General features: G+C 28.0%; 1 protein-coding gene across 1 annotated transcript in view; it reads right to left on the reverse strand.

Moving 5' to 3' along the window:
* Positions 1 to 5,191: 5,191 nt before the first annotated feature.
* LOC142324161 (uncharacterized) overlaps positions 5,192 to 14,514 on the reverse strand; it is a 34,516-nt gene continuing 25,193 nt past the window's right edge. The window contains exons 3-5 of the mRNA XM_075364880.1: positions 8,418 to 8,564; positions 8,068 to 8,208; positions 5,192 to 6,296 (exon numbers count right to left, since the gene is read on the reverse strand). Of these exons, the coding sequence (XP_075220995.1) occupies positions 6,207 to 6,296; positions 8,068 to 8,208; positions 8,418 to 8,564 (378 nt within the window). The 3' untranslated portion in view covers positions 5,192 to 6,206. The remainder of the gene's footprint in view (positions 6,297 to 8,067; positions 8,209 to 8,417; positions 8,565 to 14,514) is intronic.

The raw sequence follows: 14,514 nt of genomic DNA on the forward strand, positions 1-14,514 counted from the left end.
GAAAAAGTCAGGAAGCCTAAAAAAGTAGTCGAAGTTAATAAAAGTAATTCTCAGCTAATAAAAAAAGTAGAGAAGTTAAGTTCCGATTTATTGGCTAGCAATAAAAGGTCGGATAAATTACAGGAGCAAGTATCATTATACAGAACTGTTACGCCTGACTTACAAGCTTGAATCTTATCACGTGAAAAACTAATTGATGAAATGAAGCTGAACGAAAAAAGATATCTTGAGTTTTTCACTGTGCACAAAAACTGTGATGAAATAAAATACAGGTTAGAAGAATTACGAAAAATAATATAATTGTAAACCAGGAAAATGGAATTATAAAGAATTATATTAATAATTCACATAAAGAGATTGCTACCAGTGAAAAGTTCTTTTTCAATTTAAGAAGACTTAACTATAATGGAAATGAAATCATGAATAAGTTCAAAATACAAGAAGATTTAGAGTTAAGCTTTCAGCTGCACGATCAGGTTTTCCATCCAGGCTATCCTGACCTCAAAAAAGTTAAAAATACTGTTACAGATTCATTTACCTTTGAAGAAGATAAATCTTCTGATTCAGGCTTCGAAGAAGATATTCATTTTGATGCAAGCACACCTAACTTCAAAGAACATAATAATTCTGATCCAGGCTCACCATTCGTCATGTATTAATTTTTGTAAATAATTTCATTTTGTTTTCTTATTTTAATTTCATCTTAATTTTTTGTTGTGTTTCTTTCCTGTTAAATTTGATTCTGTTTTTTGCTATGTTTTCATTATAATTGTTTTTAAAAAAAAAAAATGATGCATTAAATAAGACATTAAAAAAATAAACTTAGTTTTTATTTATAATATAACAAAGATCACCTTTTATATTGCGTAATAAAATTAAGTTATTCCTTTTAGGTATTTATAAAAGAGTCTCCCTGCTGGGGAATGAATAAAAGAATACTTTCCTGATGTTTCTCAAAACGAAAAAATAAAAAATAGATTTAAATAAATTGTAAATACAGAGGAAGAGGCTGAACACCAGATAGAATCATTGGCCTCTATCGCAGCGAAAATTGGACTTCAGTTCTCGTACAAGCAGACAGAAGCAATGTTCACTAGAAAGACACAGCAGAAACATTTGGAAATCAATGGTCGCAGAATTAAAATAGTATGAAAATTTAAATATTTAGATGAATCCATCACATGGAATCTAAACGAGAAAATAAAGAAAGGCAAGAAAGAGCACACAGACTAGTAATGGCACAAGTGGTCACACGAAACACCTATAACAAGAAATGCATCTCCAAACAAGCCAAGATAAGATACTATAATACGGTGATCAAACCGGTAGTAATGTATGGAAGTGAAACACTGGGTCAAATCAAGATAGCATCGAGAACTGAAAAATTAGCCAAAATAGAAAGAAGGATTGTAAGGTCCTGTATTGGCGGGGTAAACTTGGTGGAAGGAAAGTGGAGATTACTCCCAAACCGTAAAATCTATGAGGTCGTTAAACCAATTACAGAAGAAATAAGAAAGAAGAGAAAAAAATTCTTTAGCCACCTATTGCATTTGGAGGAATCAAAGAAAAGTAAACAACTCTTGGAAAGATTGCTAAAGCTAAAAACACTACCAGTGTGGCTCACTGAGGTGCTTCAAGACATCAAAGAAGCATGCATTGCACTGCAAGATCTCAGAACAGGATCTGGAAATTATAACAACTTGCCCGGTGTTAAAATTTGCAGAAAAGCCTAAAAAGAGAACGGGGACGGTTTGGACAGAGGAATGGAAAAGGGATTTTTCCAGGAAAATGAAGACTATTGGAAGATAAGAAAGACTAAACATAAATGACTAATTGGTCCTTCTGGCAGCAAAAAAAAAAAATGTAAATCTGTGAAAAGAGCAACCAAAAATCAATGCTCTAAAATCCAAAAAATAATTTTTGTCAGACAGATGTATGGTATGTATGTATGTTGGCCTGTAACATATATCTCTGTAACATATAACTCTGAAGCCGGGTTGACAGATTTTCTTTATAATTTGTAAACAGGTCTTATCCCCTGGAGGCAAATATTAAATTTTTGCAAAAATTTGGGAAAAGAGGTGGGGGTGGGGATTGGTGTTTTGACCAAAATGTTTATTGTTTTCCAAAAATATTCATGTAATATTCACTCCTTTCCAAAAAAAAAAATAAATGACTAGATAAATCATATTTCAGAAAAACGTTTTTTGCATCTATTATATCGTAATCCTTCAAACCACTATAAAACATTTTTTCTCAACCCATCTCTAGTGGTCGATGGATTTAAATTTTAAATAAATTAAAAAAAAAATTATCTTGCATGTTACACACTGCATTTAAAATTCAAAATTTTATTAGTCAAAACTTATCAACACTTTTTTATTTAAAATTATGGTTGTATCTTTGTACAAAAACCTTTTCTTAATTTATTATCATCATTTAGGTATTATCTTAAAAATTATGTTGAGTATGGTGGCCCCAAAAAGAAAAAATGTCTTCGCAATTTCAGATTTTTTTTAATCCTGACTTTTTTATTTTGTTTCAGCTTACTATGGAATGACATTTAACACTTTTTCTAATGTCCTATACTCTTTCCTTTTCCTGTTTAAGTTTTTAACTGGTCCTTTCCTTGAATTATTCTGTTACTACTTTTATTTTGTTTTCGTCTTCATAGAAAACTTCTTACAGAAATTTATAATTTTTCTTGATTAATTCCTGATTTTTTAATTCCAGAATTTCTAGTTTTTTTTTTGTTTAAATTGTGTTGACTGGCACAGACTTCAAAAATAAATATTTGTTGCAAATACTTTTACTTTAGTTATATATTTTATTTAATATATTTAAGTTACAATATGTTTTAGTGGCATCTAGTACTTTATATTACACACACACATTATGTTTTTATATATATATAATTAAAATAAGGGTAAGCGTACTAAATATGCTACTCAAATGAGACGACGTTTAAACAAAAGTTGCCAAGAAGGAATGATAGTTTAAGGAAAAATAGAGAAAGAAATGCCGTGAATATTTCCGCACAAACTTCTCAACAACAAAAATGTAGATTCTCACAAATGAGAACGTACAACAGTCGATTCTTATGAAATTAAAATCTAGAAAATTGTGCTTATCATGTCAGTTTAACACAAACGTTTGTCAAATGAAACGCAAGAGAAATGTTCTCACTGCCTTAGCTTTATATAAGAGGAAGGAGAGTTAGTCATAAAAGAACCCATTCAGTTCACTTCTGATATTCAATTGTAAGTAGGGTGGCGGCCCATCCTGCTGAAAAATTAAACCTCGTGTATCCTGTTCCAGATGATGGATTTCTGTGGACTTGTACAAAAATTTTGCACACACTCTACACTTTTCACTTATTGGTAAATGGCTGGTTGACTTTCGCTTATAGATGTATCCCCTTGCTTTAAATATAGAATACCACTCTTACGGATACGCAGCTCACTGGATGCATCTTCACCAAACTTCCTTCTAAAAATGTTGCAGAGTGATAACAGACTAGCAGATGTGAAAATCCAGTACACAATCTTCCTGTATTCATTGGCAGCTATTTTCTTTCTTATCATCCTAGTAATGAAATTGATAACTACACTACAACTGTACCAACCACTGGAAATTTTTGACTTTTCCTTTCCATTGATGCTACTTTCATGTGTTGAGTGTTATTAAATGTAAATAATTCAAGTTTGTTATCGGAAATATCATTTGTAATAATCCTGTACTAAAATTAAAAACTTTGTTTGGTTATTCCTTGCTTTTGTTGAGCATCTTGGCTTTAAAATTTAAATTTAAAAGATTTAAGAATAATCAAACAAGTAATTTTAATTTAATAAAGATTTATTTTTAAAAAACCAATAAAATTAAAATTTCTTACAATAACTTTTATAGCTCTTGAAAAAGAACAAAAACATAAAACAGTCTCAACGTTAAACTTTTCACATGTATAAGCAATCAGTTTTTTGTATTTAACTATAAAAAATACTTTTATATAAACATATGAAAAAAAAATTCATAATTCTGGTTATGTTTAACAATAAAAAAAATAATTTATTGTAAAAGTATAAAAAATAGAGCTTAAAATAATCGAATTGAAAAATGAATTGACTAATGTAGCTAGGAAAGTTATGAAATTAAGCTGGGAAATATTTTTATTAAGAAAGTTCAAAAAATTTTCATATTATTTTAAAATTCATGTTAACAGCTGGTATTCACATATGACTTTGAATTATGTTAGAATTCAAATTTCTAAAAAAAGAAAAGTCAATAAAAGGTTGTAATATTGTTTAGATGTTTGCATAAATGTTCAACAGAATATATTTAATTTTTAAAACTGTGATTTTTCATGTGATATTCATTTAAATGATATTTCACACTTGCAATCATAAAATTACACTTGAAATATGGAATATCTTTTTATGAATTAATGATTCACTATTTTTACAACTGATTTAAACAAGCGTGTGTAACAAAATTTACATTTGAGACTTACTTTTTAATTAATTTTGTTCTTTTCTAAGAAAGTTATTGATCGGGAAATAATGTCATTTACACTTATTAAACATAAATGAGGTCTGTAAATAAAGTAATGAGACTATTTTTTTTTTGCAGCCAAAGTAATAACACTGTAAAGTGTTATCATTAAACAAATGGTTATATGAACAGCTGATTTATTTTTGGTTTATTGTTGCCACATGAAGATGTAAACAAACTTTTTGTGAAACAAGGTTTTGCTGTGTGTTACAAAAATGATTGACACTAATTATGAGCAACGTTGTGCAATCAAGTTTTGTGTTAAACTCTGTGAGAATGCTACTGAAACTTTTTCAAAATTGAAAAGTACGTATGGAGATGACGCTTCGTTAGGAGCCCAAGTTTTTAGGTGATTTAAAGTATTTTCAGATGGCTAGGAATCAGTTGCGGACGATAGATGCTCTGCAAGACCATTAATGTCAAAAAGTGATGACAATGTTAAGCGAATCAGAGACTTGATACGGTATGACCGGCGATTAACTATAAGAATTATTACAGAACAACTGAATTTGTTACTTAAGTACTTATGTACAAGTACTTAAATAAGTACTTACTTATAGTACTTGTAAGTACGTATCTACTTACAAGTACATAAGTAACAAGTACAGGTTACTTACTAACAAGTAGAACAAAACTAAATAAGTAATTCTTAAAAACAAAATTTAATAATACTGTACATCAAATAATACACTAACTTCATACAAACATTTAAAAAACAATACAAACACTTCTTCTAAATTTTATACTGCGTACCATTAGTAAATCTTATAAGTTATATAAGTATAAACTATTATGAAGAAAATTTTACAGAAATTTCTTCTTTATGAACAATAACATGTTTTTCTAATCTATCTTTTCTATTAAAAGACTTTTGACAAAAATCACATGTAAATTTCTTCTGTCCAGTATGAATAGAAAGATGTGACTTCAGATGACAACTCTGGTTAAAAGACAATTGACAAAAATTACACGAGAATTTTTTCTCACCGGTATGAATGGAAAGATGTGCCTTTAAAACACGATTCTGATTAAACGACTTTAAACAAATATTACATGTAAATTTTTTCTCCCCAGTATGAATTATAAGATGTTTTGTCAAATTGCTACTGTTATTAAAAGATTTTAAACAAATATTACATATAAATTTTTTCTCTCCAGTATGAACTGTAAGGTGTTTCTTCAAATTACTACTATTATTAAAAGCCTTTAAACAAATATTACACGTAAATTTCTTCTCACCTGTATGAATTATAAGGTGTTTCTTTAAATTACCATTATTATTAAAAGATTTTTCACAAGTGTTACATTTAAATCTTTTTTCACCGATATGAATAGAAAAATGTCTGTTTAAATCACCGCTTCGATAAAATGACTTTCGACATAATGTACAATGGTAACTTTTTTTCCCGATATGAATATTATTGTGATGCATCAGATTATATTTTGATTTGAATGTTTTTTCACAATGATTACACGTATATTTCTTAGCATCATTAATATTTTGTTTATTACACTCCACTAATCTATCGCTTACATCATTATTATTAATTCTTATATCGTGTTCAAATTCTAATGTTTTATCATTATTAAATCCATCACTACTAACGCTGTCGATTTTATTTAATAATTTACGTAGGCGATTACGTAAAACGTTATCTTTACACTTCCTGAGTCATATATTTCGTATTCTGAATATTATCCTCAACATTTTCTAGAACTGAATCGTCAATTGTCTTATCAGCAAGATCCTAAAATAAAAGATATATATTATATTCAAGAGAAAAAAAAAGTAAAAATAAGCAATGAATAACACAGAATAAGATGAATCAATCTAAATTAAACTTACTGTAAACACCAAAAATAAACAGAAAAAGGACATCAAAAACTTTTATAAACAGTACCAAAAAGACTGTTAAGATGATAAAATTCTCCATTAATCATCTAAAAAGGAGATACAAACTTAATTTATGCACATAATGTGTGTGTATTATATATATATATAATTATGAGAACAAAAAAATTAAATTATATTTCATAAAATATTAAATTTATCTGTTATGCACAAAAACTTAAATAACAATGCTTAATTAACTTATAATTCCACAAAGTAATTCAAAACATAAGATTTTCCAATAAATTATGCTTGTATTATTTTTGTTCGATACAAGGTTGGGGAGGAAAAATCAATTCAATTTGTTAATCTTCAATGTCCAACAACATTCCTAAATATAGACAAAACCCACCCACCACTCTTGCCAACTTACTACTCTCTTCTCAAATTTATATTAAAAATTTTACATCAATCCACATAATTTTCAGCACTTCATATTTATATGAGTGCAGCATTGTACTCCACATCAGATTTTTAAGTATAATTTTTCAGTTATTATAAAATTAATTTTTTTCATACGTTCCTGGCTTGCACAACTCTACTTTTGAAATCATGTTTAAAAAAATATTTCTGCTAAAACATTTTAACTAGGTAAATAATATTTTAAGTAAAAGAAACAGGAATTTTAGATTAAATTCTGTTTCATCTCTTTCATTATAAATTTTTTATATTTGGTGTAATGCTGATAGATGGTCATCCTGAACATTCACCATCATCAGCACATACTTGACCATTTTTAAAAATCAATCGTAGATCTGTGTTTGGCCAAAAGCATCATAACTGAATATCTGCACTAACATTGTGCGAGTTTCTGCCACTATTTTATCAAAATAAATACAGAAATATTTCTAATTGTCATGCATTATTTTATATACAGGTGATTACAAATAAAATATACACATTCAACAGATTTATTAAAAATTTATTTTTAAGAGATGAGATGATTACTTTAAGTTCATATTTATAAATGTTACAAATGGTGTACACGACAGATATCAACATGGTTGTTGAATTCATTCCAAACACGTGGAAGCATATATTGGTCAATGGTAGCAACAGCATTTCTAATACGTTATATTAAGTTGCCGATATCAACAGGAAGGGGCGGTACAAAAACTTTGTCTTTTACATAACCCCATAAAAAGTAGTTGCAAGGTGTCAAGTCTGGACTACTTGGTGGCCAACACTTTTACCGTATGGTGATTTACCAAATTTTGTTCTGAAATGCCATTACACAGCAGTAACAGAGTATGTTTTGGCTAATTCAAACACATAAAAAACTTACTCTACTGCAGTAGTGGCCGCCTTGCCAGTCTAGTAACATGACACATCAATCAGTGACATTAGCAGCTGAGCAGATATACAAACATAAACTTTAAAAAAATTCCCTGTAAAACCATATCATTTTCTGTATTCAGATACACCAGTTTAATTTTTATAAGCTACCAAAAGTGTATATTTCAATTCTAATCACTCTGTATTACCAGAGGTTGATAACCTGGAAATGTTTAGATTAAAAAAACATGTGTAATTAAGAGTAAGAATTAAGCAAACAATCCAAATTATAACACTAATAAGTTAAATTAAAAACGATTGAACACATTATATTTTTAAATAAACAACTTTACCAGTTCTTCCTGTTTAATTTGATATTGTTCTTCCTTTTTTATAAACATCAAATCTTCATAGTTACAGTTTTTATCTAAACTTAAAGGATCATTTTCTTCTTTTATAGGAAACACTGTGTATAATTTATTATGATCTATTCCCTGCAACAGAAAGATTTCATACACTACAGTAATATTAAAATAAGTTTCTGTTCTGAGTTAACCGCTAGACCAACCTGTTGGGCTAAATTATACAATAAAATAGAAATTAGTCAATAACTAAGTGTCTTTTACATCAGCTAGAAATGACTAACCAAAAACTACATTTTTCCCTCCCCCAGTGAAATTTTAATTATATTTCTTTTACTTACACAATCATACTCCATGTCTTCATTATATTGTGAAAATAAACATTCTGTTTCATCAGGTATGCTTTCTTCTAATTCTGTTTTAACATCAATAGAAGTCTTTAATGGAACTTCATCAAAAAATGTATTATTAATGGATGCATTCATTTTCTGTAAAAAATGAAAAAATAAAATAAAATAACAACCAAATTTTTATTCACTTAAACCTGAAAAATACAAACAATAGCTACGCTGAATACAACTTTTCCACAGGTTTTGAGCTTTTAACACAGTAGCCTTCTTTTTTACCTTAATTATTTTACTTTTAAAAGGTATGATGGACTCTATAAAATTGTATTTTTCTAATAAAATGAAGAAACAAAAACCACAAAAAAGATAACAATAATATATATTCATCACATTTAAATGGCTATATACAATAGTCCATAACTAAATGTAAAATGTAAATCTATTTGGTAGTTTTGTTTGCTTCCTTTAACATTAGGATTGCTAATATAAGAAATATATGGTCTATCCTAATAACATAAATTGGTTTAATCTTTCGAGTAATTTAAAAATCATCAGTCCAATTTAAAATGGCTACATATTTCATATACAAAGCAATTTACTAAAATGACAGATGTTAACTTGAGCATAAGTATGAGAGAACATGTGAAAATTATGTAGTAGCATAAAAAAAAATCAATACCTAACTAAATTATTAAACATAATTCAATCAATTGATCAGTATTAATAATTTTTCTCTTTCATTTAACAAAATAAATAATACTTAATGTTAATTAATAAATATAGTTACAACGGAATACAAATTTAAAAAGAACAGGAATTCTACCACATATACATAAATTTTTTTTTATGAATAGACATAAATAAATAAAACTTCTGCATTGGTTTAGGTTTTACAGTTGACTTGTATAGATACTTACGTATTAACGCCACCGCAGCTACAGTTTTATTTAATATCTGATTGACAAGTAGGCAATCGGATTTCGGTGGAAAATGGGCCGATATAGAGTTTAACATAGATTCAAAACAGTCTCTTTATTAATTTTAATAAATGGTTATTTATAAATATAATTTAACCAAACTTAACCTACGCTCGCTAACCCTTGACTAATTAACAGGAGTGCTTTGATTATTTAAATAATAAATAATTGCAATAATAACTGAAATTATTAAATAAATACTCCAAAAATTACGGTGTTAATTAGTCAAGGTTAGCGAGCGAAGCGAGCATAAATTAAGTTTGGTTAAATTATATTTATAAAATAAATAAAACCATTTATTATAATTAATAAAGAGACTGTTCATTTTCCACCGAAATCCGATTGATTACTTTCTTTTTAAATAAAGCTGTAGCTGCGGTGGCGTTAATACATAAGTACCCTTGTGTACTACACAATAATTCAACTACAATAATTCAACAAAGTGCTGACTGATCATATACGACACTATATCGTTAAAAAGTTATTTATATACTTACATAATATAATACAGTACGTGTTAAAAACTATTAATCAGTTTAAAACTGTACGATCGTAGCGTTAATTTTCTTATTACTCACTAGGGCCTTTATGATCGTTTGACCAGCTGGCTTTAGCCATCAGTTAAGTTGATTATTCTTTTCACATTATTGTAGCATGCAATAATTTTCATTCATTGTTACTAACTCGTAAGGTGAACATCTTTTATATCTTAATACAATCACATCAGCGTATATTTATAAGTAATTTCACACACTAATTCTATCATCACGCAGTATTATATTTTATAATTCAAGTAAATAAAATGGTTACAGTCTATTTATACATCAACAAATATTTTTATTTATTCAAACAGAATCCTAGAATATTTCTAGGAAGAATGTTAAATAATATATTACATATAATATTTAATGAGATTTTATTTATTTTTGTATTTTTATGTTCCTAGAAATGATAAAATTGTAAAAAAAAGAAAACAAAGCACTACTGAAGTTGTTTCATTTACAAAACAAGAAAATATTGCACAATGTATTAAACTAATTTTTATTTTCATTAAAACTTAAATGTAATGATGTATAAAAAATGTTTATCTTAATTTTTACAAATCAAAGAATCTGTAAATGAGAAGTTTTGAATTGGAAGATTATATGGATGGATATTAAAAGTGGGATTAATATCAAAATAAAAAAAAAACAAAAAACTAATAGCTAAAAATTTTACAAAATTACCTGTTGATGCATACAGACTTACTAACATATACTGCCTACTGAAATAAATAGTACAAATAATAAATCTAAAAAATATATAAATAACTTTATCAATGGTAAATTGGTTTTAATTAGCAAATTCATTAAACTTATAGTTGCTTTAATTTTTTTATGGAATCTGTAATAAAAAGATGATTGATGCATTTTGAAGATGTATGTACCACAATAATGTGTAATCAATAACACCATCGCAATTAAAAAAGAGTATAAGTAACTCGACAATTTATTTTATTAATACAAAGTTACAAACTGGCATAAAAATTACAATGAAAAGCAAAAAATTGAAAGTTCTTTTCTAAATATCATAAAATCAAAACGTGGTTGACAGTAATTCTATTCTAATCCATAATGAATTCCTCGCACTAATTACTCCAATATCTTTAAAAAATTTTTGTGATGTATATATACATCCTGTTATAGGGATTGCCAAATTTCAATTAAAAAATCTACAATTTTTACATTCACTAACTTATTTTTTAATGTTTTAGTAATACACTTATTTTAAGAGGAAGAAGAGAATAATCTGCTATCCTTGGACTTGCTATCTCCTACATTTCTGGGTTAAATTAATACCTGTATATAAATAAGACTGACATAGCACGGTTATTCTAACGGGCCTGACTTATCTCATGACAAATAGGTAGTTCATACGTTGTTTGGTTGATATCATCAATACAAAAATTTTATAACATAAATACTTACAAACGTAATCTAATAAGTTAAAGGATAACCCGCAAATAAAAAATTACAAATTAATGACAATGCACTCGTTGTACAAAAAAACCAGTTGAAAATAAACACATAACGATCTACTTAAACATGAACTGTCACAGTAATGAAAACACTATCAGTGATGCCAATATACCTCAATGCAAATTAAAACAAACACCAGTTAACAATAATTTGAAATCCATGACGTAGTGTTTAAAAAATCGACGACAGTAAATTTTAATACACAGAATAAAATCCAGCACAGACAATGATTAAAATTTCTGTAACTTGCCCTGTATTTAAGTTGTACTTTTACTTTTCAGAAAAATTTTTCTTTCTTCTCCATGTACAAAGTAAAGTAAAAAATTATCCATGTAGAGTAAAACGAGTATATACAATTTTTAACTAATTTACGCTTAATGGGATTTCTGAATAAAAATATTTTTTTACATCTGAATTCCTTTAATAGTCTGAGAATTACTTTTGGCTGTCGACATGAACTGGTAAAGATTATCAATAATCTGTTCCTCATGCCTCTGAGAAGTTAGGAGGAATATAGCGAGTCTTTATAATAATGACTGACTATCCGTGTATTAACAACATTTCGTTAGAATTACGTCTAGTATCTCGGTCATGACGAGTAGGACATAAATTTTAGTACGTACTTTGCTTCTAACGGTTTGGTCAGCGCGTTTGACCTTTCTTCTTGCAACGTTATCCAAATCTTTCTATCCTGATTGAACAAGCTCCGTTATAGGTGCTGTACTGTAATGAAGAGACTCCAAAATTGCTTTAATTTTTTTATATTTAAATTACTCTTTTATCAGTTTAACATATTAACAACAGATATTCAAGCAACATTAATCATATCAGAATAACTGAATAGCACCGCAAGTTCTCAGTGCAATCCTGCATTTAGAATTTTACTGTCAATTTCGACCCGACCGATTCTCCGTTATTTGTCATTACCGAATTAAATCATGCACTTGAACTAATAATGGTTTCATGAAATCTATTCTCCATTTAAGTATACATCAGTACGTTAGATCACAATACATACAGTTTTATTGGAAGTACATTTTACCAAAGCTTTTTCTAAGATAAATATTAAGCTAATTATTTTACGTTTTTTGTTAATATTATTTTAAAAATAATATTTATTATATGATAAATTTTTAAATAATTAGCTTAATATTCGATGAATACTTAAAATGGAGTTCTAATTTTAATGAAAACTTAGTTATGTGCATGATTAAATTCAGTGGTGAGAGATAATGTAGAAGATCCTTTCAACAAGCAGTCTATTCACAACATAAGGGTTAAACTGATGATTACCTTATTATTTATTGCAGTTATACCTGCGATACAAAAAGTGTTTGCACACGAACAAAACTTAATGTAGCTCTATACTTACTGCCAGTGAAAAATTAGTAATATGTTATTAATAGACTACTCTTAAGATGCCAAAACTTTTTAGATTTAGATGTATAAATTTTCTCAATTTCCCATCTCCATGACATTGCATACAAATTGCTAGTTCAAATGATTTTATATCAGGTCAAACGCCTTTATCACACATGCTCAAAGGCCTCCCCATGTCTAAAAGCATCAAACTATGCTCAGAACAATTGAGAAACACGGCAAGATATCAATTATGAGCCAAGGATCACTGACAAGGATATTCTTCAGTCTTGATGTGTGTAAAGAACACACTACCTGTTTGCCATTCTATCTAAAATCAAATGCAATTTAAAAATAACAAAAACAACTTGGTTCAATGTAAAACAAAATTTAAGCTAATGAAATAAACATTTATGTTTGTGATTCTGAATGCTAATTAATCAATTTATTTTATTATGTACTAAAAATACAGTAATTTCAATATACATACTTTTAGATTGTTGATTACAATAGTCTAACTTTTGAAAATAATTAGTTATTTATAATAACTATTTAGTTAATAATAGTTAGTCAGTTTAGTTAATAATAAATCAAGTCACCTTGATTATTATTATCTGAATTATAGATTAAGATTTTAATTAAAACTGTATTAGCGGAACTCTGAAAATATAACTACAAAAAAAATAATGGAAAATTTAAATAAATGTTTAAAAACTAAGTTATTACATAAATTAAGTTTTTTGAAGGCTTAAATCCCCATTAACTACTCTTGAGATGATAATAGAAGAATTAAAAAGGAGTTAAAATGACTTCCAAATTCTTAAAAGTCATCATAAGGCTGTAGCTGTTTCTGTTGTTTCAGGTAGCACTAGCTTCTTACAGACTTCTGGTTTTCTGAAGCAGTTACTAACATAACAGTACCTTTTACTTTCCCTTTAGATAGCGCTATAGAAAGAAAAGTATTGTAATTAGTTCAATTTGTGCATATGCGGTTTTCAACATATCTTGATGTTTTGGTACCTAAGGAACCCAAAAAACCAGATGGCTAGAAAAGATTCGCTTATTTTTCGCATAAATTTAAATTTAGAGATTGTGTCTGTGAGTTTATTAAGGTTTAAAGTTTTCTGGTCAACCCCATAGGCCAGAAAATACACGTACTCAAGTTCGATACATGAATTGGTCGAGTTAGGACGTGTTTTACTGCTCCAGCCATACTAGTATTTAGTTTGGAATTAATTCATTCATTAGTTAGTTTTATTTTCCTCCAATTAGGAAAGGTTTTGTAAGTTGTTTTGTTAATAACTAGGAATTTATTTTGGTAAAATTAATTATTTTTATTTATTTTAGCTTGGGTATCTTAGGCTATCTGGAACATGGGTTATCAGGTGTTATTTTTTATTAAATTCCACCTCATTTTGGTGGGTTTTTATCAGTGTTGTGTTTTATTAAGTGTTTAAGCGTGTTGTTTATTTGTGATTTCTTGGAAATTATTATAATTCCTAATAGTTTTGTTAATTCAGTGCATAGTTTGTTTACCATAGTAACGGCCGTAGATCTCTCGAAGTCAAGAAGTCTAAGGTTCAATTCCTAGTAAAGGCACATACTTTTATATGGATTTGAATGCTAGGTTCGTTGGTGATTGGGTTTCAATTAACCGCACATCTCAGGAATGGTCGAACTAAGACTATACAAGACTACGCTTCAGTTACATACAGTTTTACATATCATCCTCATTCA

This window comes from Lycorma delicatula, chromosome 4, assembly GCF_047948215.1.
Source record: "Lycorma delicatula isolate Av1 chromosome 4, ASM4794821v1, whole genome shotgun sequence".
Lineage (NCBI taxonomy): Eukaryota > Metazoa > Arthropoda > Insecta > Hemiptera > Fulgoridae > Lycorma > Lycorma delicatula.